At 43.7% G+C, this 27,544-nt stretch overlaps 1 protein-coding gene across 1 annotated transcript in view; it reads right to left on the bottom strand.

The window, feature by feature from the left end:
- The window catches only part of RCOR1 (REST corepressor 1), an 81,710-nt gene that overhangs the window by 10,436 nt on the left and 43,730 nt on the right, over positions 1-27,544 (bottom strand). The window contains exons 4-7 of the mRNA XM_042047320.1: positions 13,510-13,562; positions 9,311-9,472; positions 6,630-6,748; positions 2,973-3,051 (exon numbers count right to left, since the gene is read on the bottom strand). Coding sequence (XP_041903254.1) covers positions 2,973-3,051; positions 6,630-6,748; positions 9,311-9,472; positions 13,510-13,562 — 413 coding nt within the window. The remainder of the gene's footprint in view (positions 1-2,972; positions 3,052-6,629; positions 6,749-9,310; positions 9,473-13,509; positions 13,563-27,544) is intronic.

Raw genomic sequence — 27,544 nt, 5'->3', positions numbered from 1 at the left:
TTTTGTGTTGTGGACAAGAACCAGAGCTCCAGCAGAACAATTTTTGACAGCTCCAAATGCCTCTAGGCCCCAGCAAAAACTGGAACATCTACTCTGTCCTGGAAACTCTTCTTTCCTGGCCACACACATTTCTCTCTAGAACTAAATCAATTTTTGAAAACCAGAGAGAATTAAAATGAAGGGATTTAGAAGGGATTTAGCAGTGCTCCTGTTTATTTAGATATTGCCACTGCTATCCAGTGCACTTCAGTCTTACATACCCCTTAATACAAAGTTCCCTTCCTCAGATTTCACTACGTAAAAAGAAGATAAAACTATCTCAAGCTATGTAGCAGAGGATGAAGTGGGAGGCACTTCCAGGAACAAGGGAGATACAAAGAAAGCAGGTCTAGGTCATGACCTCAGTATTATGGAGTCACTATGTGAGGAAACCCGAACAGCTGCACTAACACTGAAAGTAAAGAAAAAAATAAGAAATGAAGATTCCCCCTCCAATGATCCCCAAAAGAAGAAACAGATGAGAGATTTCAGATACTCTGAGAAATCCCAGTGTTACTGGGCAAGTCAGATAGCAATCAGCAGGTCTCACAGCTGAAAGAAACCATCTCTGCAGGTTTGAGACAGGGAGGTTCTTTACAGTAAGTGTACTGGGCTGCTGGCACACAATAGCCCCTGCACATCTGACCACATCCTTAAAAGAAACCTAATGATCAAGAACGATCTTATCCCCTCCTGGTTACCTGCTCTCTCTCTCTCTCTCTCTCGGCATTTCAATAAGCCCTGAGTTCAGGTACTGTAAAATCAGAATCACTGAATCATTAAGGTTGGAGAAGACCTCCAAGATCATGGAGTCCAACCTTTGACCAAACACTACCTTGTCAACTGAACCACAGCACTAACTTCCACGTCCAGCTGTTTGTTTCTTGAACACCTCCAGGGATGGTGACTCTACTGTGTCTCCAGGCAGCCCATTCCAGTGCTTAACTACTCTTTCAGTGAAAAAATTCTTCCTGATGTCCAACCTGAACCTCCCCTTGAGGACATTTCCTCTCATTCTGTCACTGATTGCCTGGGAGAAGAGACCAACTCCCACCTTCTACAACCTCCTTTCAGGTAGTTGTAGAGAGTGATAAAGGTCTCCCCTGAGTCTCCTCCTCTCCAGACTGAACAACCCCAGCTAAACTCTCAACAGGCTATGAAGGCTGTCAGCTTCATTTTGCCCTCCAGCACAATCCCTGTCCAACAGAGTCCCCACAAGGCTGCCTGCCATGGCATACACAGCCAGACTGCATATGTTCCATGAGTTTCATATTGGTTGGAGGGCCATGGCCTGTACCAGCATGACAAGGAGGGCACAAAGCCTCCTCCCACACTAAGATTTTCTGCAAAAATGTCTTGATGGTAACTGTCCAAACCAGACATTTGATCTGGTTTGGCCTTACAAGAGATGCAGCCAAGTTGGTGAAGAACTACCTTTCCCTCTTCTGCAGCAAATTCAGAACATGTCAGCATTGGCTGGGAAGAAGAAGTAATAAAAGGGGTTGAAGGGAGCTCTTTTACAGAGGCAAGCTTTTGAAGAGCTTACAGAAAAGTCTGAACTGTAAATTTATTAAAATGATGGAGAATGAGACAACAGTATTATTTACAAAACACTACAGAGCTGCAGTACACAGCTGCAACTTAGCCAAGTGAGAATCCTTCCTGTCTGGGAGCTTCCTGCTGACGCTTCTGAGAACTCAGTTTCTTGTAATGATTAATACAAATGGCTTCTCATCCACTCTGCCCCTAGGAAGACATTAAGGGTGCTGGTTCCTTCAGTGGAAACAACAGCTAAACTTTCCTGGAAATTCTAGAGCACTCTCAACGTGGGAGAAGAGCAGATGGGAATGTTGTGATTTTTCAGTTATTTCCATTCAAAACTATTTGTTGGAGACATTAATCTCACTGACAGTGACTGACAAAACTGTTGCTCTGGGACTTTTTTTTGACTGTGTGGGATCGTGTTTTTAAATATTTCTAGTAGGTTTTCCCTAAATATGATCTTTTAAAAAAATTAAGAAATGAAATAGAATGACTGTGGGAAAGGAATCAGGCTAGAAAAAAACAGGAAAGGGAGCTAACTTCAAGGAGAGAAGGCCTTAAGCATTTTCCTGTAACTCACTCACACATACAACCCACGCTGCTGAACGAGGTGTTTTTATTTAGTAACAGGTAACCTGCAGGTTATATACATGAAGATGAAGTACATGCTTTCCTGTAGGCTAGGTTTTCAAAACTGTTGTATTTGTGTGACTATTTTCATCCAGAACTCTATGCCCACTGAAAATGAAGTATTTGAAGTGAGATGCAAGTACTACATTTTGAGCTGACATAACAACAGGTTAAGGCCACTCTGCCAGACAAAATTAACTGGTCACAAAAACTTTCTCCTTTACTTTTCACAAATATAGCTGCAGTCCTGGTGCTACTGAAATGACAACTATTGATGGGGATTTCAATACATCAGGAATACACCTTAGAGCCTAACGTGTACATAAACACACTTTTGTTGGTCTACCTAGAACAAAAGGATGTATTTCCCCTCCACCAAGCCATCTCCACAGGGGAATGTGCTTCTACTCCATCTCCATGCAGTTGGGTTGATGTAAACCACTAAGGGTGGTGGTTTAAGCTAACACAGCCAAAAAGAAGATAAAAGAGACTGGAAACAATCACACAGTATATTATCATGGGATGTAAAGTCTTAAATTTTCCCAGCTCTATCCATAATGGAGATATAATAGATAATAATAGATAAATAACTTATTTATCTATACTTGTCTTGATCTAAGAATAATTCTGAAGACAATTCTTCTTTTCTTGTATGACAACTATACAAAGCACAAAAAGAAAATTAGATACTGAAGCTTCTACATGAAGTAACTAGTAAGTAAACATTTTCATTTTTACAGAAGTAAGAAAAAGAATTATACCTCCTTTTTGCTCTCCTTGTTTTGTTCAACTTCAATGTCAATAGGGTTATTTCCATTTGCTTCCTCCATTTCATCCTCACTGGAAGACAAAAGCAAACAGTACTGTATTAGTTTGTGAGGCTTTCTTTTTCTATAAATAACATGCTAAAACAAATGCATGAATGCCATAGCAAGCCCAACAGCTTTCGTTAGTTTTATTCCCAGGATGTGGGGTTTTGGGGGGTTGGTGGGTTTTTTTGCTGTTGATTTTATTTGGTTTTGGTTTAAGTCAATAAATTCTTAATTCTGAAGATAGTACATACAGGAACACTTCTCAGCAGTGTACTTAGGTAAAATAAATCTACACAGATGAAGGCAAGAGACATGAAATTAATTCCACAAGTTATCTTTTGAAGAACACGGGACACTTAGCATTTTTACTTCAGGCAAACTGAGACAGAAAGAAATAAATACATTAAGTAGCTAAAAAACAGATTTCATACAACTACTTAATATTTAGCAAAACAGACATGCACAAGATGAACTCCCTCAAAAACAAGCACAAAAAACATTAGGTTTTTCTTTTTTTTTTTTTCAGTGACAGCCTCACATTTCATTCTCCCCTGGAAAAGAAAAAGATGTTATCAGTTACAGAGTAATAATAGGCATAAAATTGGGGCCATATTGAAAGTGACCTTGGCACACCTGTCCAGTCTGGCTTCAGTGGAATTTTAATCAGACATTAAATCAAATGCATTTTCATCATTTAGCATTTTTGTACTGTACACAACCAAAGTTAATTGCACCATTTGAAACGATGCCCAGAAACAGAAGAAATAAGCTGATGTAATCAAAGCTTTTTTTTTTAATCAAAAAAATAAACCTATTTTGTCATGTCAAACTTCATAGCCTAGGCTGAGGAGCATCAACTGGCGCAGGCATGTCACAGCTCCAGTGCAGGGCAGGGCTGTGCGCACAGGGAGCAGGGAATAGCAGGCACAGCATGTGCTGGTGAGCTTGGCTGTAGCACTCACGTGGCCACCTCCCTGCTGCAGCCACATCCTAAGGAGGAACAGGCTGCCATCCTTTTCCACAAGAGCAGTCACTTGTACAAGCCACTTCTGCTCTCCCAAGCCACCTGGCTCACCAGCTAATTCACAAGACTTAGTCTGGGTAATGATGATTCCAGGGAATCAATTCCCAGGCATCCCCTCCCAGAGCTGCACACACAAAGCCCCTCACATACAACTTAGAACAGCTGCTGAAAACCTGAATGCACTGGGAGTTGTATTAGTGACAATCTGAGGGGTTGGGGAATTTCCCTGCCTAGCCACAAAAGGGATATAGAGGTACTTGAGCGAGATACCTCAGATTGCCTCCTCGCAACCCCATCTCCAAAAGAACTTCCTTGCGTTCTCACCTGGGTTCAGATTTCAGCCTTTTCACAACAGTCTTTGCTATGCTGACAGTTTGCTCTTGTATTCTAGCAAGTTCCCTAGACATGAGCTAGATTAAAGCCCACCCCTTCATTTCTGCAGTTGTAGACGCTGATTGCTATAACCAAAGAACACTTCTGAAGTTCTGCCAACACCGACTGGCACAGTACAACCTGAAAATCCAGGGACCCTAAACTCACCCAGCATGCAGCGCTGACAAATCCCCTGGGGGTGTAGGGGTTTGACTGTTTTTACATAATGAAGGGGAAGAAATCAAACATCAAGCTGATGGCCTGGTGCTTAGCTCGCTGCAGATGTAAATCAAGTTAAGCATTTCCAATCCAGCTGCCTTCCTCAAAGGTTACAAAATTACAGCACATGGCAGCCCATTCAGTTCTTTCCCCTTCACCAGATGGTCTGAGGTGCTACTTTTCCCAGCAAACAGGCATAGGTACTGAGAGGTGTATTTCTCAATTGGAGTAATTTCATTTGTGAGCACAGAACAAAAATAGAGAGGCAGTATTAAAAGACCCTAAACTACATAGTACAAGACAAACACATACTGCATATAAAATATATCCCCTCCCCCAATAAATTAGTAAGAAAACTGGAAAACTAAAACAAAAAAAACCCAACCACCAGGATGGGGAGCAGAAAACCAGACAAGTCTTTGCAGACAAGAGAAAAGAACAGAATGGAAAAAGAGACTCGGGTCAAAGAAAGCCAACCAAATACTGGACAAAGTTGGCTGGCAGTATTCTCCCTGGCCCTGCCTGTTAAGCAAGTATTGCTGACCTAATGGAGAAATGGGAGAGGTTGAGTGAGTCATTGGTGCAGCACAGCTCAACCCTAGAAACACATTTCTTTCCCCTTCCCCAACAAGACTTGGTCATATGCAGTGGAGCCAGCAAACATCCAACTGGAAAATGCAACACCTCCTCTGAGGGGAAAGACTTTTGCAGAATTTTGCCCAATTATGTCACAAGTCTTGCAAAGGCTGGCACACCTCAAGTTTGGTCTGCAAAGACATTAACTGCATTTTAGAGCAGCTTGAGAAGGCACCTGCATCAAGCAGACGGAGTTGCTGTTGTTCAGAGGGATTGTTTTCCTTACAGTCACCTGAAACCTCTGCATTTCTGAGGCTTTTTCAGCTCCAGAACTAGGTGAAGTCACCAAGTGGCAGTAACTGTAAAGATACAGCAATACGCACAAGGCCACTGGCTGACCTACCTTCAAGGGCTTGCATGGGTATCCAGGAGGGTGAGCTTGCAGAAAAAGCATGAGTCAAGCTCATCTGGTAAAGCTCAGTAGCTAATGACCTCCTGAACACCACCAGCCTCACCCAAATCCCAAAGCACCCAGCATTCCCTGGAACAGCTCTGGCTGTTCCCCTGTGCTACTGTAGTGGTTTGTTCATTCTTAAATGTGGATCACAGAGGCGTGTCAAGCTTCTCAAGTGGCTTTAAAAAGTTGCCAGTATTCAAACTAGCCAGTTGATTGGTTCTGTCGGGTCTAGAGGAAGCTGTAAGCACCTCTTTGCAAAAGAATCACTTCTGTGGCTGATAGAGCCCTCTTTAACTAAAAACCCAAACTATGCTCAACCATGACAGCTACCCTCTTCTCAGTCACTCAAAACCAGAGCCTTAACTTCATCCTTCTCAGAGAACAGAGCTTGGCCTGGCAGCCTTATGCTGGTCACAGTTTTCCAAGGGGCAGGAGAGGAAGGGTCTGTGTGTGTACAGACACAGGCTGAGAGGGGTCCTGCACTGGAGCTTGTTTCCTGTATTAGGTGCACATTCTCACTCTGCTGAGCATCACATGGAGGAAATAAAGGCAGATTTCAGCTCTTTCATTAATTCCTTTTACTGTCCTGCTTATCAGCTTTTCTGGCTCTGCTGACAACAGTGCCAATCAGATTGTAAACAGCTTTAATTTCAATTTCCCAACCCTCAAGCGGTATCAGAGAAAAAGTTCTAGAATGGTGGGACTGTAACCAGTGCACTACAGGGCAATCAGGAATTGCAGTGTCAAAAAACGGAGCACAGCTAACTGCCAACTGCCTTTTGGCTTTAAGCAAAGCAAAACATGCACAGCAAGGAAGAGGGGTGGGGAAAGGTGTGGTACCAGGAAACGTTTTGGGGAAAATCCTACATCTAGTTTCTTACAAGCTAACAGGAATTTCTGGGATAGACTAAAGAAATCAGTATGTGGCAATACACAGCCCTTCTGCTTGCAAACCTACCTTTCCTCACGTTCCCTTTTTTGTTTACGAGCATGACGGTCCATCACACTAGTTTTAGTCCTTGTCTTCTTCCAGGAGTAGTAAAACTTCACCAGGCTGGCTATTGATTTGTCAGGAAGCTGTAAATTAAACATGTATCCTTTTATATGTTTGTATGTAAAGTATCCCCCAGAAGTTCACATAAAATTGGTCTGGTTTTTCCAAGGAACATCTGACCTCTTTACATCGGATTCTCTCAAAGGCTCAAGCAAGGCAGTTCTGCAACCTTTCCAAAAATGATCTATGGGGGAGTGTTTCAGGTTAGTGACTACTATTTAGGACATCAAGATCTCTAAAGAGCATCTCCACAAGCTTCCACTCACCAGTCGAGTAGCTGGTTCCCTCCAGCATAGGGGAAACACAGCAAGAGCAAATCTGAAATGAGGCCTTGAAACTGAGATAACAGTTTAAAAGCCGAAACAAACCTAAAAGCCAACACAGACACATGTAAACAATCACAGAAACTGCTGAATTGCAATCACCCCAAGCATACCTTTGACGTTTGGTTAAATAGGTTTATTCACACCATTCACATGACAAAGGTCTCAACAAAGGATGTTTTCAAAAGGTGAAACGTTACTCTATGGTGAACTGAGGGTACAGGAAAACAGAATTTTTTTTTTTTGTCCTCTTACACTAATGGCATTACCCTGGAGCAATGAAAGAAAAGTCTGCCTCCAAAAAGCATAAAACTACATTAAGACTAATTCTCTACTTTTGAGGTACTCTACATGGATGCTCTTACACAGGACTTCTAAAAGGTTAAAGTCCAGCCTTTTCTGATGAATGTTTATTTAAGTGTCTGATTCAATTTGGAGGGCAGAGCAGGTGGGGAGGAAAACAAGACTGTGAGCAAGAGCCAGATCTCTTTCAATTAGACACTGCAGTTTAAGTCTTCACTCGAGACAAGCCTGGTTCTCAAACTGCAGACTGACTTTAGGTTCTAATAACAGATCACATCAGCAGTCCCACTCTGGCCTACAGCTGCACATAGGCAGAAATCCATTGGTGCTGACAAAGCACAGGTACTAAGTCAATGTTGTGATGCCAACAGCCATGCAAGAGGCTAGTGTTCTGAAATTGAAAAGAGTTCCACAGAACAAACTCAGGGACAAGGCTGTTCATGACAAACAGCCACTTGGCTATAAACCCCTGCTAAGAGTGCCAAAATATCAGAACCAGCTCCGGTAAATAATGTAACTTGCCTTTCATTCTCTGGCTTTGGACATTTCTCCCCTCAGTTCCAATCTGCACGGGTGCTAATGGGGCAGCATCTATAAACTAACAACTAACATGCTCCTGAGCCATTGATTCCTGTCCCCTGCTAAACACAAAGCTTCGTGCCATTTAATTCCTTTCATGTACAATCGCTTTCCTGGGAGCAACAGTAAAAAAATATCATTACCTAGGGAACAGTGCACGAGCTTGGCATCCCTGTACTGGAATGCAGTTCACTCAGGGACAGAGCACCATGCTTCTGCACATAAACCAAATTGAGAATTTCTTGCTTTGGCAGTTAACCCACCAACAGGATGGGCTTTATGTTCTCTTTTTTCCCCAGGACATTCTCCTGCCCTATTTCCCCCCCCTATATAAGAACAGAGGAATAAAGAAAAGAAGCTACACTCTTGAAGAGTTCCATCACCTGGATCCAAGGGAGTGGGAGACCCTAGGACTCCAAGAACATTCGGAAATGAACATCAGTGAAGGACAAGGAACATCAAGGAAGGCATGACAAAAACAGGCCTCTTTCTGCCACCCTTCTGAAAAGGGACCTTCATCCTTAGAAGGCAAGTCACCTTTCGCTTTTCAGCTGGATAACCAACACAGACCTGTGTCACATGTGCTTTAAAGAGGCTGAACAGATGGCAACAGCCTAGGCTCACTTCAAAGGGTCAGAGCCAGTGGAACTGGGTCCTGCTGGAACACTCAAGAGGCTACTTTACTGAAGGAGAACAAATAACAAGTCTAGTTCCCACCCAGTTGATGAACCCTTAAAGACACTCTCAAGATACAATTAACAAAAAATTTTTACATCCTATCCTCCCCTCTTTCAAAAGAAAATTGCACACTCCCCAGCACTTTCCTTTCAGGCAGAAACCCACCCTTGAAGTTTTCAATCATATGTTTAAAACAGTATCACTACCAACCAAAAGCAAAGGACTGAATACTTGCAATGATGTATAAACATCTATCACAGCATCCACTGACAGTCCCAAATCACATTAAGCACAGACTTTGTCATTAAGTAAAATTAATTCCTAAAAATCAGGCTGTAAGAAAGGAAATCAACTTTGCACAAAGATGATCTTTACTGTATACGTGTGGGCATGTGTGTACAGACCATGCCTGAACTCCAGCTGAGACAAACACTACCATAGCACACAGGGGACTGAAAACTGTAATTTCCAACCAAAACAAAAATCACAGTCAAAGTTTATCCTGAACCAGTAAAGCACTTCAGGAAAATACTTCTACAGAGACTCTGGGAATAACATTGTTTCTTTCTATTCATGGTAGTATTTTTCCTCTAACATCCCCTTTGGCCTGTTCTCTCCCAAAAGCATTAGACACACACTTAGCACAAACTGCACTGAAGATGACGGTCTGTTCTGCTTTTCCACTCCTGCAACACCACTTACCATCTGCTGGATCCTGTGAAAGGTTTTCCCGTGGAAACTGAAGGCCTGTTCAAACAGGACCTTGTCTTCCACCGTCCACTCATCTGGGAATGGAGTAAAGTTTGGCAGATCTGCCAAAGACTTCTCAATGTTGTGCTTGTGCCAAAACAGCATCCCAAGAGCCTAGAAATAATACAGACACCAAGGTGAAAACTGTAATCAAAAGAAACATTACTGGAAAATGGAATGGGAGAGCTACAACATTTTTCTTAGGCAACACATTAGACACAATTTTAATTCTCAGCTACATCAGATGCTTTTCTGAGTGCAAGAAACCTGGAATCTGCCACCCACCTAGGCTGTGAAGACCAGCCCGACGTTTATCAAAACCACACAGGTAGTCATGTAACAAAAGACTAGCAACAGAAAGGTGGAAGAAAAAACTTAAGAAATTACTCCGGCTTTACTGATCATGGTATGCACAGATAAGCTGAGCAAAGGCTTGGGGAGTCTACCTACAAAAAACTGGACAAAAGGCAGCTTCTTTCCAGTGCTGGACTCCATTTCCTGGAAATTGGGATGATTTAGTTGACTGGGGGTTTTTATAGTTGTTTAGGGGGTTCTTTCTGAGGGGGAAGGGGAAAAGAATGAAAGAAGAACTGGAAGAAGGAAAGGCAGAGAACATGCACCACCTTGACTTGCTGCTAAAAAGTCCCTGGCCCAAAGGAGGAATAAATCTCACTCATTCTGGGGGCTGCTCTTTTATTCCCTTGAGAGAGGCCTCATTTTGCTGTTGCAGTCTCTGGTTCTCAGTTCCAAAGACAAAGTGCCTGTGCTGCATTTCACCACCTGCAAACCATTCTCCTCCTGTTGTCTCCGAGACACTCATGCACAGCCCCCGTCTCCCAGGGGTCCACAGCCCCTGTGTGTTATGACACATCACCACCTCTGGCATGCCAGCAACCACTGCGAGTCATTTTGGGAAGGCCTGACTCTGCAGAGCTAAAAACCAGCCTTTCACAATTGCTGTGAAGTGAAAACAATCCCTAACATGCTGAGTAAAATGCAAGAGTAACATACTCATCATATGCAAACTCAGCTCAGGTTTCATAGCCATAGTTACCCTCATCTAGTAGTTTCGCTCTGGCCACCCAGCATTACAAAATCCCTCCAAAATCGGGGTTTCCCCATTATGCTTTGCTATACAAAAAGGCAGTTCCTTTACAGGATCTCATGCCCCTGAGATTCTCCAGAGAGTACGCATGTAAGTGTTGGTGTTATCCAAGATCTTTCCCAGACCCTACTGGACAAGATCTCAGCGCTGCCAGGACACCTTCTCCTCCCTTTTGCCACTGTGCAAAACAAGTAGTAGTCTTGGTTGCAGCACAGGCACTCGAGATGTCACAGGAGCCACACAGCCATTCTGGCAAGGATGGGGTCAAAGAAACTATTTTGCAGTCATGAAGGACTGAGTTTTCTCTCCCCTGACATCCTCCTTCAGCTTCAGATATGAGCTCTACCTGATATCCCTATGAGGAAGGAGAGGATAAACAAGGAGCGAGACATTTTGGGAGGACAGGGTAGCACTGAGGCGTTAGTGAGGACTGAGGGGAGAGCTGCTTACATAAAGCAAGAGACAAACAAAAAGGTTTTCCTTACAGGCCTGTTTATCAGGAGATCAGTATTCCTCTTCCATCCCTGCCTGTGCTCCCCTGGAAGAACTCTGCACTCACACACAGGTGAGCACAGGGCTTTCCCAGGCTCCTTTGTCCCAGGGTGTCTGACAAAGGCTGGCAGGAAAGCCCAGGTCACAGCATGACTTACTGTGGTGCTTCCAAAAGTCTGTGACTGCTACAGCTCAGCACAACCACCCACAGCTGTTTGAACCACCAGCTGAAGTGTCTGCCCTGCCGGAGCTCACTGGCCTGCAGAGAGCCTGCCCTTTGCTGCCCTGGAGCTGACCAGGCTGCAGGGACTCCCACAGCACAGCCCTGAGCCTCCAGCCATCATCTACCAGGAGTAGAGCCAACAACAGGGCACTCGGCCACGGGCAAGGGGAGTGAAAGGACAGGGATGGGAGCCGTGCTGGCACAGAAAGGGCAGCTCGACGGGAACACCGCTGGGCAGAGGAGCACCAGTGAGCACATGCCCCAGCACCCTGCCAGCAGCTCCCACTCCCTGCAGCAGACTCGCACGTCTCAGCCTGCAAAGAGAGGGTTTGGGCTGTGGGCACAGCTGGAAAAAAGGCAATCTCTGTATGATAACTGTTAGCCAAGCCACCTGGACAGCGGAGCAAAGTGACCGGCTGTCAGGGGAATGTGCGTGTGGGAGAGGGCTGCCATGGCCAGCAAAGCCCAGAGATGGTGGCCAATTGCTAAAGTGAGCTTTTACTGCCTTCCAGGGAGTCTGTATCAGCTTGTCCAGTTACCCAGCCAACAGCAACTCTGATGATACCTGCTGAAGACAGAGTTTCCCGTGGTGACACAACAAATCATCCTGATTTGAAAGCCTTGACACTTGTCCCTGTAATACAAAATGAATGCGTGCCTTCCAGAGAAAACAAGATAGATCCTCTCCAGTTATTTCCTGAAAATGCCTAGCGCAGCTCTCTAGGAAATCCCAAAGGACCTGGGAAACTTGTTTAACTCCAGAGTATTATGCGAGAGTGCTACAGAAGGAATAAGAAAATTTTTAGGAGTAGGGAGACTTTTACAAGCTGCTCAGCCACTTTACACTCTGATGTGGCAAGTCATGCAACTTCTGTACACAGAAGGGGAAAGAAAAAATGGAGAAAAAGACTTCAAGGAATGAGTGGGAGGTCCATATTTTCAACGTTAAAATGAATGCAAATCTCTGTTAGCTGATTTTAAGTTTTTCAAACCACAAAAAATAGGCGGGTTTTTTTAAAGATGGCAAGCTTCATTTTGATCAGTCTTCTGTATCATTCTATACTTTCCAAACAACACTTCTCCACTAAAATAATGAAACCCTTTCCTACTATTCCAAGACCATCTCTCTTGGCAAATGTTACCCACGATATCCAACACTAGAGTATACCAATATCAGCTGAATAGAGTTATCTTTATTTTCATTTTAAGTTCACAGCCTTTTGATGCTTTGACGTTCCTTTTATTGCTGTTTTCCACTCTTAGAAACCACAATTATCAAATCAGATCATTCCTGGTTTTGCTGGAAATTTTGCTGGCTATCTCAACTTCAGTGTTCTTGTTCAGCAAGAAGTCTTTCTGAGCATGAGTATCAACTACTCAAAGTCTGACTCAAGGATGACAGCAGAATCATTTACATAGAAGCCCTTGCCCATCCCAATAATTTGTTTCTATGCTCACAGCCTCTGTCTGAACAATTTAATAAACTTTCAAGTTTTTGTAGAATCTCTTTGTAGAGACAGTTTGTGATTTGCCAAAACAGTAAGTCATGAGATTCCCTGCCTTCCCTTTCCAGGCAAGTATTAGTTCATGAGGAAACTCCACAGAATTCAGAAAAGTTTCCCAGGCACAGATCTAATCATCTCCCCAGCAAGTTCTGAAATCATTGTCAGTTAACACAGGAAAAATTAGTACACAATCCTAGACCACAGGGAATAAAGGAGAGGTCTGTTCTTCAGACCAGGATTTCCATCCCTAGGTTACAAGTACTGGCTAAGGTCAGTGGCAGCTGGCAAAGTCATCCCCTGTTACTGCACTGACAGACAAGGTGCTCATCTATGAAACGCAAAATGATTTGCAGCACAGTTTTAAGGTAAATAACTCTGGGTATCGGTTTGCCTCAGAAAAGCACATGATGGTTCAATAGCTCATTAATAACTGCCAAGACATCCATGAAGCAGAGACAGAGCAGTCAGCTGGAAACTGCAATGCAATCAGGCAGCTGTCCAAAGATAAGCCAATCTTTTTAACATTGTTTAGGGGCTCTGAAAGTGCTCAAGAAGCAGTCACCAGAGGAAGCATAATACTAGTGGCCAGACTCCATTAGAAATTATAATGGTTTTGTTTTTCTTCTTTTGACTCTTGATGTAAAACTAGGGGTGAACTCCGTATCCACAGAGCACAGGCTACTATTAGGAACAGTCAGTTTTGGGATAAGTAGTAGAGGAGAAAACACAGAAGTTACAGAAAGAAAGAAGCAGTTCTAGGCAGTCACTTGAAGTCATGTTTGAATACATGCTGAAAAATATTTTAAAATATTCAAAGGGTTGTTACCTGCTCCATATTGTATCCATGCTTCTCTTTAGCAATGGCAATATATTCATCCACTGAAAAACAAAGAGAAGGTGTAAGTGCATCTCATCTCATATTCCCTTCCCCTTCCCAGTCAAAAACCCAGATCTGCAGCTCTGACTTTAGCCCTCCAGAGACAACTCATGAACAGCTGCTGTTTCCAAAAATTCAGGAAAAGAAGGAAACAAAAGAAAAAAACAAGTCACCAGACAAATGACATATTTTCCTTAACAGCCTAAATGATGCATGATATCCAATCCAGTTCCAGTACTTCTGAAACACAGCCTATAGTATTTCAGAACTTGTTCATCAAAACTGTAGACATGACTGTATCAGCTGCTTTTTGCGGTGTGTGTTCATTTTGGTGTGGTTTTTTTATTGGTTGGTTGTTGGTGATTTTTTTTTAATACCCCCAAAGTAGTTGTTTTCTTAAGGAAAAACATCCCCAGACACAACCCGTATCTTCCAATACTGCCAGAATCCCAGTGTTGCACAACCACTGCAGACATCCTGGTAAATTTTTCAATTCTTAGGTCTCAGCAGTTTTTATCTTGGATCAAACCCCACCCCCTCCTGTTATTATGCCCCATGAGCTTTCAATCTTTACAATGACAACATGCCCTGAGGACTTACACTTTGTACAGATGGGACTAAACCCAAACGTCTTTCACTTAGAGTGACCAAGCTCACATGTCCAACAGCACCCATTTGTGAGGAATGGATCAAAGTCAGTACTAGCGGTGGTGTTCTGAAGTCTGTGCCCTTATGCCTGGTCATTATTAATCACACTGTAATGATAATAACACCCTTGAAAACAAACAAAAAAATAATCTAAAAGGTGAAACTCCTCCTTCCCCTGGAAGTGGAAGATGCCAGAAGCACTGGTTGTCTGTATGACAACCTGACCTAAATGTCCCTGACCTACAACAGATACACACAGCCAAAGTTCTCATCCTACAAAATTTGGACTTCACAATGAGTCACATAGCAATGAACTCAAAAATCATTCCCCCTTCCTCTCCTACAGATACAGAGGGATGAAAGCAAATTCCACTACTGAGCACCAGACTTATGGAGAGCATGCGCAGCACCTCCGGAAGGAAATGGTTCTGTGAACTCTGCAGCTAAGGAAGCCACATTTCCCAGTCTGGGCCTCATGATTAACTTCAGCTCTCAAATGTGCTTCTCCCATATTTTTTGCCTTTATAAACGCTCTTATGGAATAGTATGGCATTCTTAAAGCTTGTTCTTCAAGCTGGGACAGTCCTCAATTATCCCTTCAGCCTAGAAACTAAGCTATGAACTCAAAATGTACTGGGAAAACAGAAAGGATAAATCAGAAAACACACAGCAGGAAAGCACCAGCCTCTTACTTTCAACTTGTCATTAATAATAAGAATTTAGATCTAGGTACTTAAAGTAGACATCCCATCTTTAGACTAGCCAATATGACATGTAATAGCAATGCCAGACTTTCATTTGGAAAGGAAAAGCACAAAAATTTTGTGTTAATTTTCACAAAAAGCTGTTAGGAAAGAGGGCCTTGTTAAGTGCCATGCAAAAGTCCACAAGAATATTAATACAGCCACATGTTGTGGCAGGAGAAGAGCATGCTGTAAACACAGGCACAGTTCCACATTATCGAGGACATTCCATGAGGTTCTTGTCCTTCCAAGCACCCACTTGCACACAATGGTGACTCCCAACAGGCTGTCAAACCTGTTCATTGCTCCATGTTCTAGATCCATTCAGTAAAAGTTTTATTAGCCTGCTAGAAAAAGGCCTAGACACAACCATTAATTTGCACTGGTGCACCACAAACACATCTGTCTCTCCAAGTCAACCAATTGTTTCTAAGAACCATGCTGAACTGGGATGAAAACCACCCGTTCTTGCAAACAACCTTTTCTTGCACAAAGGAAACAAAATAGTTGCCAAGGCAGTGGAGGTGCTTGGGACAATGACCAACTTCCTGGGCTGAATTTGCTGCATTCACTGAAAGAACATCCTGAGGGTTACCAATGCCTATTACCTCGAAAATCAGCTTTGCCACAGGGAAAAAAAAAACCCAGCTTGTAAAACCACATCCCAAGCAGAGAACGTGATCCAGAAGAGACACACATAGTTAACAGGGACAGAGAGGGGAACTGCCTCATATACATACATCCTTCCCCCCTCCACATGCCAAACAGGACAGGAAACATCAGTAAGATGTGGGCAGAAGAAAAAATTCAGGTGCTTCCAGAGTTATAGATGGTTATAAAACCACATCAAAAAAAAAAAAAAAAGGCTGCCAGGAAACCCTACATGCAGCACTTCCCTGTAGTTCAGTTCTCTGCTTCCTTAAAAACAGGTATTGCACATGCAGTGTTATATATTTTGTCTAAGGAGGACGTGAAGGAAGGAGGAGGGAAAGGAGCTGAATTCTCCCAAGTCCAAGGCTGAATTAAGCTCCTGAATGCTAAGTACTACTGCATTAACTACCTTGCTTTCACTGTGGAAAGATATACAGTTCTTCATTTGACTTCAGCACCTTATCCTTTAATATACAGAGATGAGATGAGGTCGTTCTCCTTTCCAGCATATTATCTTTCTTAAGCCTGATGCTGTTAAGTAATGAAAACATACTTGCTCCCCAAAAAAATCATTACAGCATTTTCTCTCCTAACTAAGCAAGAATACTAGCAAGGTCTCCACACAGCAGTAGGACTTCTCTTCAACAAGTCAATACGCCACTGAGCCAAACAGTAGATCATGAGTGACTAGACACCATGAAAGTAAGCAAGATGCTTTTCCTGTCACGTTAAGTTCTGTAACACCACAGTATTATACCTCATTCTTACAGTGGAGGAAGAGAAAAGAAAAATAAGAAAAAGGCAATAAGGCAGTACCCTGACCATGAGCACACAGCAATACTACTACACACTAAAAGAGCATTTGTGAGTGAAGGACAGACAAGGAGTACACTACCGTACTCTCCTCTTGGCTTGTTTCCTGCCTGCTTACTGCCAATCTAGCCCCTTCTGCTCGTCATTTCTTGGCTAATTATGAGCTCACTCGCTTTGATGCATGCACCATCTGAGAGGTATGACAGTCCCCTGAGCAATCCTTCCGATTGCTCTTTACCATCCCCCTCCATATGAAGTAAGGAAGGAAGAGCATGGCACAAGCTGAGTCACAGGATCCCTTTAGTCTCCCATACCAGTAGAGCCTGGAATTGCCACAAGCTTAATGCTTTACATGCCACACCAGATAAAGAAGTGTCCTCTTCCACCTCTGCCTTCCCTCCACATCTCTAGCAAGCACAGGGCAGCAGGCACGTGAAATTCTGCTCACTGCATTTCAGTGGCATTCAGTCATGATCGGCGTGTAACCCAGCAATCTGTTTAGACATCACAGTTCAGAGCCAGAGGAGCCTGGGGCAGAGCCCTGCTTACACCTGAAGAGACAGCTTGCCAGCACAGCTCTGAGCTGCTTTCCAGAAGAGAACAAGCAAGAGCAGCAGAGCAATCCCAGCTCATTTCCCCCAGCATAAAATACACCACCAAGCACTCTTTCTACCAGAATAACTTTTCCCCAAACAGGGTAGGTAAGAGTATCCTCCCCTCCCATCCAACTCATTTCCCTACATCAGAAAGATATTTCAACACAGACCAGGACAAAAATACAATGATACTTGAATAGAGACAGTTGTGTGACACAGGAGATGCATTGCTCCTGTGAAGGCTCTTGTTGCTAGTAGAAACCAGATGGGGGGAGGGACAGAGAAGAGAACCATAAACTGGTATTTCTTCACCTACTTGGCTACATTTCTTCTCTTGTGTGCTTTTTAGCTGCATGGGGGTGAGCAGGATCCCCTGTCCACCCCACACCCAAAATGGAGTGAGCACTGGCCCAAAGAGCCCCTTCCTACAGCCAGTCATGCTCAGGAAGCCAGGAGCAGCACAAAAGGTAGGGATGCAAAGGAACAGAGCCTCACAAATACACTGTCACCAGCAAAGAGGGGCACAGGGTGCTCAGATGCTAAAACACATCCCCTGAATAAGAGATGACTGAAGGACCCTGGGTGTAGCACTAACTAACACAGCCAAAGAGATAAGAGAAATGGAAGGGAGTGGCAAAGAAAGCACAAAAGATGCTTTCACACCCCAGCCCTCTAGAGAGGGAAGTTTGACCAAAATGGTGCCCTTAACCCCCTGAATTCTGTGTTCTTGTTCCCAGCCATCTTTCTCATAAAGACTTGCCTTTTGCTAACCACCTCTCAGCAAAAATTCCTCACTACAGGCAAAAGAAAAGGGGACCCTCCTGCCTGACAAAGGGAAGGAGGAACAAGAGCAAACAACTGCATTGCTGATTTTCAGTCCTGCATCCTTGAACAGTGAATTGAGATGTAAAACATGAGCATTCATTTCAGGAGGGTGGGAGAACTCTGAAAAGACAAATGCCTGAAAATAATGACTCCACTCATCACCATTTGGTCACATTACAATCTCTCTGAGTGGGTCCTTCTGGAGAATTTCTCCCCCCACCCAAATTGCTTCTCAATGACCCCACAAAGATCACATTGTGTTCAGCAAACTCAGTGACCCCAAGGCAGGTTTGCAGCATGAGCAAGTGTGCTAAAGCCTATAGAAAGCAACAGGAATGCAGAGGTAGAGCTGTTGCTGCAACCTCAGTTCACCCCTATTACTACGGTACTGCAGGAGTTCTGAACACTTTGCATATTATGTGATGCAATACCCTGACAGAACAGGGTGAAATGAGGACAAAAGCAGCATCCTTCGCAGCCTCGGTAATGTGCTTCACAGGGTTTGATCAATGCTGGAACCTGCAAGGAATTCTGGATGTTGCTATACATCTTTCCCTCCCCTCCATCTCCCCTGAGAATAGGAACAAAAAATAAATAAATAAATAAATAAATAAAAAGAAGACAGTCAAGACCCAAAATAAATCAATACTATATAAAGAAAATAAGGACATGTAGACACATACACGTGAAACTTTTCCAAATTTCAAAACACAATTATGGTATGCAAACAACCGAGCACAGTTTTCGCCTCGCCTATAAAAATGAGCAGCTGCATTGCTGTCCTGCTGCCCTGACGGCAACGGTGGAACACTCCTGCCACCTCGTGGTCCCAGCTCGGGAGAGGAAGCTGCCAAAAGCACACGAGTCTGCTCAATTGTCTCCCTAAAGTTAGCTGCAACTGGAAGCGGGGGAAGCAGGCAAAGATCCTGAACAAAAGCACTTAAAAGAAAATAAATCTCACCTCATCTTAGAGGTCTTTCTAACCTTAATTATCCTATGTTTCTACTCAAAAGGTTCTTACGCCTTGGAAAAGCTATTTCCTCTTCTTGATAAGATGTGATGCGTGTAACAGGCTGGAGAAGAGCAGGAGACAAAGCACAGACGTGTTTTGTGTCCTGTGCTGACCCACCTGGGCAGGCACACAGCCTCCTTTAACACCATTTCTAGGAACAGAGAGTGCTAGTTACACAGACACAAAGGCTACTTAAAAACCACTTCAAGCAACTGAAGGCACAAGAGGATTTAGGCTTCAACTCCATTGCAGCTGCAGCAGGTGAGGATAAAGTCTGGATGCAATTGCAAGGCAAAAGACAAATCACCTTACCTGGAGAAGCTTACTTGAATAGGAGCAAGAGAAAATATGTTGCAGCAGGGCACGATAACTTGAGTCATAGGATACCACAGTATCTACCAACCTCCCACCCACTTACCTCCCTGTTGCTCAGATTTACTTGTGCATCATCTCTTGTCAACATACCAAGGACCATAGGGTGCCACTGCATTAAAAGTCTCCTATGGCAGCAGGACCAGACTAAGCACCCCTATCTTCCATCCACCTCTTTCCACTTGTGAGCACAAGCACTTGCCTGGAATCCCAGGGAACCAGACTGGCAAACTGTTCCATCCAAAAACTCTCCCCCAGCACACCAGTTTCCTCAGCCAAGCAGCAGTTAAAGGCATACAAGCACTGAATGGCGGCTGAAAGTATGGAGATGCTCTGACCTCCTAGGAGGGGCAGTCCTGGACCCTCCCATCACCAGCCCTACCCACACAGGTTGCCCCCTTGTCCTGTACCAGCTCTGGAGACATTCAAGGCACTGATCAGCTGACCACCACCAAAGCAGAAAGCTACTCAAACAGTTTTGTACTTTTTATACTGTTGTGTACCATATAAAAATCCCTTTGTTGTGAGGTTACACAAGCCTGAGAAGAGATAAGCCCTCCTAGTTTCAGCGAGGAATGAGACTGGCTCAAGCCAAAAGCGCGACTCATTCCTTGCCCCAGCACAGCACAGTGACAGGGATGAGCAGGTGGGTAGGAACAGGTCTACGTAAACTTGCACTGGTGAGGAAAAAGTTGTTCACAGAACCACAACTGGAGCACAGAAACTGCAGCCTCAGAGAGAATAAATCAAAGAATAAAATGGAGTGCCCCACTGCTGGGAGATTTATCCCTTTAAAAGCCCTAATACCTACCAAAAGCTTCTTTTGTCACACAGAGGCAGGCAGTCAGTCCCCAAGCAGTGCACACTAATAAACTAAAAAGAAACACCGTATTTCCTACCTCCCTTTTTATTATTTTTAATACTGCTCTTTGCATGGCCTGCATCTAAGGACAAGTTCAAAGTTGAAACCTCAGTGATGGTTAAAGACCCCACTCACCTGCCTTTAGATTTTGCTCTACCAGCTAGAAAGCTGCACTACAGCCACTGGTGTACTGACAAATTAGCACAGATTTTGTGGCTTGCCAAAACTATATTAAACTCTCTACCAGGAAAGGCGTTTTGCTAGTATACTTGTAACTTTTAAAGCCTTTACCAACATATGTTCATCCCTGAAGTTGCACCCTCAGCTGACACCATCACACCATGAAAAGTCTCAAGACACTGTGTATATACATGGGGCAGTGTGTTAATGAGGATTACCATAAGGAAAGCCAGACGGCTGATGCTCTCTGATGCTGCTGTTCTCCTTCAGAAAGGCCATGTGGATGCCCATGGTAAGGACATCCACAGAGGATCCTCTGGGAAGAAAGACTGCTTTTTATACATCCATCACATTCAACCTTCAGTCAGAAATTTGCCTGTCATAGCACTAAACACCACTTCACTGGAGGGATGGCACAGGTTTGAATATCTACAGAGCCCTGAGTACCACAAACCCAGATGTTGCTGGATGTACTACAGAAAAGGATGAGAGAGATCTGACAGGGCAGTAGCAAATAGGAAATACTGTCTATGGGACCTAGCACAGAACAGGGAGAACCAAATGGGATCACCCGAGGACGTAAACTGTGACCATATGGAATCTGAGCATGGCTATCATTTAGCACTGCAAGCCTGATCCTAAATCAGACACAGACACTGAACCGCATTAAATGTCATTATCAGAGCAACTGATATTGGGTTGAAAGCCCATGTGAGAACACAAACCCAGCACACATTAGCTTCCGGCAGGGAGAAAACACTCATTCCCATGTATGGCCTTCCACAACAGAATGAGAAGTTACAGACACGACAAATGCACACAGCAAACACCTAAACAACAAAATGAATTTATGACAAAACAGCTCTTTGCATTATTCATCTCAATTCAGTCCAAGAAGCCCTAAAGCCAGATTTATTCTTCTGTCAAACCATGGCTTGAGTTTACTCTACTGGGAGGTTACAGCCTTGGATTATACACTTCAACTACAGGCAGCAACACACCCAAGTAACTCAAGTAGCAACATTATCAATACAGTTGCGACAAGAAGTAGATTATTTTTTAAAAAAAATTCATCATATTGTTCAGTGCAGGGGATGCTAACTTGTGTTAGAAGAAACTGCCTTTGCACAGACTTTCATACGGAAATTATCATTCTCAATCCTTGAGAATGCCTGATCCTGTGAATGCTTTCCAAAAGCCATACCTGCTAATTTGAAAAAAACAACAAAACCCATTTTGATACACACTAATGACAGAATCAGTACGGGAGACCATGGAGTCAGGAGCCTTGTCCAATACAAGGCTTCAGTACCCTGCCTAGGACCATTCTCAACTCTTCATCCACATCATGCTTTATACATTGAAATTCTTGGTCTGCAAAACAGTCAGTGAGAATACCACAAAGCTTCACCAAGCAGCCTGCTGCCAACCAGCTTCAGAAGCCACCAAGGACTATCCAGACTGAAAACACTCAAAAGAGGGTGAAACCTTCCACAAGGTCCATTTTCCAACCTCAAAATGGTTCTGAAAGCTCCTAAAAACCAGAACTATTATATTCTCTGTTGTTGTAGGAATGCAGACTAATGAAAGCCCTGTATGAGAGCCAGGCTTCCTAAACAGCATGTGCAACTCCACTTCTCTGCAACACAGGGTCCTTGTGCAGCATGAGGGCGCACACACAAGGGGTGTGCGGGAACAGAATAACCACCAGGTTAAATTACAGCTCATTATTATTGTTACTGATAATAAGGCCTGTGACAAGAAAGGAGAAGCCACGCTGACTCTCTTTACATTTGACACAAAAGCAAACCTCCTTGAGGGATGTCACTTGAGCAGAAAAGGAAGCATTGGGCAAGACAGCAGTCAGCAGGAGGAAAGAGGCAAGTCTGAGTCACACAGCTGCTGCCCTCAGCAGATGCTGATCACCCCACTACAGACAGGTCAGCCTTTGGGAGACACTAACACTCAGAGCATCTATTCTTGCACTTATTTACTTCCTATAGGCTTAGAAGAAGAAGAGGTGCAAAGATGTGCCTGACCTCTCCAAGAAGTCCATGAAGAAAGACAGCAAGGTTCCACAGCCAGGTCTTGGATAACATCATCCTTACAGTAGCCTCTAAACCAAAGCATTCGTGTTATGTTGACAGATATTAAGGAATTAACATACCTGTCAAATTAAGTTGATTTAGAAAAAAATCAAGTTACAGAGTCTTACAGCACATGCTGAAACATAGACTACATACAGGCTCTCAGCCTTCAAGAGACTCTGTGGAAAAGCCTATGATAAACCGATGTTACTAAATAGACCCTGGAATATCAGTTGGTAGGTAGTCATGGCTTTTAGCCAGGAGTTAGAAACCCAGTCCTTCCTGCGAAGTTATGTATTACCACTAATCCTTGTAGTGCTAGAAAATTCACTGCAACCCTACCATAATATGAATTTGCACAAGAAGCACATGAACAGGGAAGTAACTTAACATAGAGGGCAAAAGTAAGAGTACAGGAAAATTAAGTAGTAGGAGTGGTTCCTAATTAGAGCAAATAATGCCACAGCAAACACATAATGATGAGGGAAGCTCTGGCACACATCCTGGAGAAAGCCTAGCTGCTTTGCCTCCTGAACTAGCAGGTCTGTAAAGGTAGCATATGAACTCATCGTAACAAGCTGTTATGGCTATGACCTCCTCAAGCATTCCTCAGTGGAGGCATCTCCCACAAGAGCTCCTCCCTGCCTATGCACAGCTTCTATCACAAACCTATAAATATGTACGTGCTGAATAACTTTGCTCTAATGAAAAAAAAATTTAAAAAAGAACACAGAAAGTTACTACCCTCAGTTCCCTGACCCTTCTTATTTTTTAATCTCAACTACCATTAAGAGACAAGAGACCAGAAAAAACAACCTAGTCCTCTGAAATGCCTTAAGCCTACCATTCCCAGCAAGACTGGGGAACACTCAGCCCGTCCCAGGGCTGGGCCAAGCAGCATGAAGCAGCTGCAGCCTCCTAGTTCTCGTCATACAGGTCCTACAACTCGTGCAGTGCTGATCAGGCTGGCTAAAGCTGCTCCCAAGCGTATTTCAGATCAAGGCTCACTGCCAGGGTAACTCTTAACACAGCTATCATCACTCCATTACATCCACATCATCCTGTCTCTAAACTCCTCTTAGGAAAAAAGCTTCTTCCGAACGCCAGCACCAGTTCAATCCCACAGTAGTGGCAAGTCGGCATTTTCAAAGTGGGTCATCTTGACGCACTCAGAGAAGGCCTGGATCACACTGCAGTGAAAAGGAGGAACAAACAGGTGGCAGGAGAGAACAAGGCACATGAAGAAACTGGTGACTACCTCTCCCCTCCCAGCACAGCAGCAAAAATTCCTCCAGGATAACACAGCTACCTTAGATAAGACATCCTTTTCCTGGATACTCTCTAACACATTCTCTTCTTCTTCAGGCTTTTTTTCGTTTGTAGGCTTTGGAAAAAAAAAACCCAAACCAAACAACAAAACGAAACACAACACCACAATCCAGTGTATCTTTGTTAAAATCCATCCAAATACACACCCTAGTTCCCTCAAATTAAATTGCTTTCCTGACTCCACTACTGTGAAAGGGTTAAAAATTCATCTTAATTTAAATATGCATTCAGGATCCAGAAATATCAACCTGCAGCAATAATGATGAAAGAACTGCTCTGAGATTTCCACACAGCGTTGCAACAGCAACTAGAACAGCAGATGACAAACAAAGGGGAAACTGCAGCTAAGTTTGAGGCAACTCAGCCATTTCAGGGATACACCCATAGCCTTTGAACGCTGGTTATCTTCTTTTTGCTATTCACAATATTGCTACTATAAGCATCGGAAGTCGCCTTAGCTAAAATGACAAATTGCACGCCTTCACCTTTGTCTTTTGAGCATTTTCTGAAGTGCAGCAACTGCAGCTGCTGGGAAAAGTGGCCGTGACTATTATTTCTACAGATAAATTCAAGCAGAATCTTAAATTAAACACTAATTCTTTCACTTCTGAATTCATGGAGTTGCATTCTCCAGCTACTGTATTTACATCCAAGCTTCACAGCTGCCAGGTTTGCTGCATAGTATGAAATTTGGATTAGGGATAAACATAAACCCAATTCTGCTTTTACATTAATCCTTTGTGCTGTCACTAGGACAGACAACAAACCCGTATTTCTAGGTAAGGAGCATACACAAACAGCACAAACCTAAGTTTGGATTTTTTTGTTATCCTCACTTGAGCAACAAAAGGTCAGCACCTACCTTCAGGAGACAATCACAACTCCTGAAGTCCACCCCTTAGAGACTTAGCAGCTCTTTTTTTAGAACTCATACTTCTACTACTCCAAAAAAAAGGAAACCAATGCCTCAACAAGTAAAACCTTGGACACAAACAAGCAGAAAAATCCCAAACAGGAGAAGCACAATATATACGCTCCTTCCTTCACAACCTCCCAAAGCACTTAGCCAGCCAACAAAAATCCCCAAGTATAAGCTCACCTAAGAGTTCAACAATACTTTTTTCTCTCTGATAGCAAAGCCTAAGCAGCTCCTACTCTCCCATCCCTGGCTAAGGTGGCTGCACTCTTACTGAGTATCAACACAACCTTTTGTGGAGTCATAAACCAGGTCATGATAGGGGATGAAGGGGAGAGGCGACTCAAAATAAAACCACAATTTCAACGGTTTCAAGGATCCTGCTTAGGGCATGATGGAGAGATGGGACTTAAAAAGCAGCTTTTCTGAAGCTGAGTACATACCAGACTACATCCTCTGCCTCACTGCTGCTGCCTGAGGAAGGGTGCCTGTGTGCTGGGGAGGACGTGACTCTCAAGTATCTCTGAAGCAATATTCCCTTCCATTTTAAATGCATCCTGTTAAATAGGGGCTTTATTTTCTAAAAGGGAGATTTTAAGATCAATGCTTTCCCCAGTCTACACTCTCCCATTTGTGGTTCTCTGCTCACATTTATTTAATGCTAGGGCACTCTACACCCCATGGAAAATGACAGCTAATGACGATAGTGATGGAGTAGAATGTCCACAGAATTCACAGGACAAAATAAGTAAGCCAAGGGGGAAAGGCTGTGTCCAAACAGAAGCTCTTCTTAAAACAGCTATGGCTCAGCTACACACTGAAAACAGAGACCAGCCACACAAATCATGATCAGACACATGCAGTTACCTTAGAAGACATTTTCATTTCCTTTATTCTGATAGTCATTTTAAATTAGAAAAGAGAAAAAACATATTTCCAAGCTTGCTCAACATTCCCTTTAGAAGAAAATCTGAAGAGTAATCCAGAGTCCATGAACTAAAGCTGGAGACAGACTCTGGCCACTTAAACCTGCAACCTGCCCTCAGAAATTTTGGCATTCACCATCACAACAGAAGACTGAAAAGAGCTACCAAAACTCACTCGCACCTTAAGAAGGCTGCTAACACACTAAGGACCAGGGCATACTTCAAAACGTGGTTGGGACATGGGCTTTTGAAATCCTGAATGCCAACTCGTAACTTCTTAGGGTGGAGCACCACATGCTCCCGAACAGTTACCCAGCCTGTGGCACAGTTAACTAAACCTTGCCCATTCAAACACCACAGGGTTAATATCTTTAGTAACCATAGCAACCAGCACTTCTTCCTCCATCAGAGCCTCAGCTGGCACATTACTGCCTTCCCAGCATCAGGTTTTGCAGCACATTTAGGGACTGCTCCCTTTCCCCACAGCCAGAGGGTTTGGCCAAGCACATTAGGAGGGTGTTGGAGCACTCAGCTGTTTCACCTAATTCTGGAATTTCTCTGTCCCCATGTCTCCTGGGTCTTTCTATTTCCCCTCCACAGAAGGAAGGAGGATATCTGAATTCCCTCCATGTGCACCAAGGCAGGCATAATTTAATGCAGGGAGCCAGCAGCAGCCTCAAAAGAGGAAGGGACTGGTGAACGTCGACGTTGGCAACACCAGTCAACCATCAGGTCAAACAGAAGCAGCACTGCAAGACCAGAAGATCCAGCTGCCATCCATGATCCAGTGTCCCACGGGTATTAGGAAGAGTGTGTACCTGCTCAGTGACACCCCATAAACTGTAAATCCACTGGAGATATCCACCAAGATATCAGTGAGAAAACAAAACTTCCATCTAGCAGCACACATATTCTGTCAGGAAGAGAGAAGAAAAAATACTTTCAAAGCAGAGCTTAACACTACCAAAACAATACATCTTTCCTTCTTGTAGTTCACCTTTGAACTGCAGATGCATAAAATCAATAATCACATCCTACCCTCTCGTCCGGTGTACATGCCTTGCTCCTGGGCAGCTGCTGCATGCCAACACTTGCTCATTTCTAAACCAACCCAAAGTCATTTTTTTGGTTCCACTCACTGGCGCACTTGGCACAGAGAGAGACACTGCTGTTTTATTAATAGCTTCATGCTGGCCCAGCTCGATTCTGTGCAGGGTTTCCACAGCATCATTACAATGCATTTTTCACTATTTCCCCTCCTCCTTCACCACGTGCCACTCCAAGAGAGCAGATGCCTGTCTTCCACCTATCTGTTCCTGCTCCTCAATGTCACCTTGCTCAAGGCATCATTCTTCCTCCCATGTCGTTCCCCACCCTCTGTGACAGAGTCCCAGCACAGCCAGAACAGCTGCTCTCCATAGCACCAAGTCCACAGAGCCTCTCGGGAGTCTCACTTCGAGAGCAAGTTCTCTGTGAGAGGTGTGACCCCAGCCACAGCACAGGGTATTTGGAGCAGAACTAGAAGGGGAGCACAGCTATTTTAAGTCCAAATGTTCAGTTACTGCACAGTGACATTTCTTTCTTTCTTTCTTCTTCAAAAGAGACAGGACAAACTCCTAGTTTTGGGCTTTGTGACTGCTATGGTGGCACTGCTATGCAAGTGACCCCTCAAAGACAGAAGTCGGCTGAACCACGCTGGCAGCATTCAACTTTGGTATTAATATGGGCAATGCAGTAAGTGGTTTGTATCCAGGATTAATGGTTAACAAGGCACAGGATAAAAAAAATCAGCAATGTGCCAACACATACTTTTGTTTTCATCTTCTCTATTACATCCATCACTTCATGACATCCAGGTAAAAGGTTTCTCCAGTGTGATTAAAACATTTCTTCAACACACAGGATGCATGAGACCCAAACAAGCTTTTAACTAATTGTGTGAGCCTGGAGCATCAGGTATGAAGATATTTACCAGGTCTTGGCTGACACACTGGTCTTTCCAGGATTCATTTCAGCAGCTTACA

The sequence above is a fragment of the Corvus kubaryi genome, unplaced genomic scaffold, assembly GCF_017639235.1.
Source record: "Corvus kubaryi isolate FWS band 111438036 unplaced genomic scaffold, C.kubaryi_AGA036_p1.0 66, whole genome shotgun sequence".
Classification (NCBI taxonomy): domain Eukaryota; kingdom Metazoa; phylum Chordata; class Aves; order Passeriformes; family Corvidae; genus Corvus; species Corvus kubaryi.
Note: the sequence above shows the minus strand (reverse complement) of the source record. Positions and strands in the feature narration are given on the sequence as shown.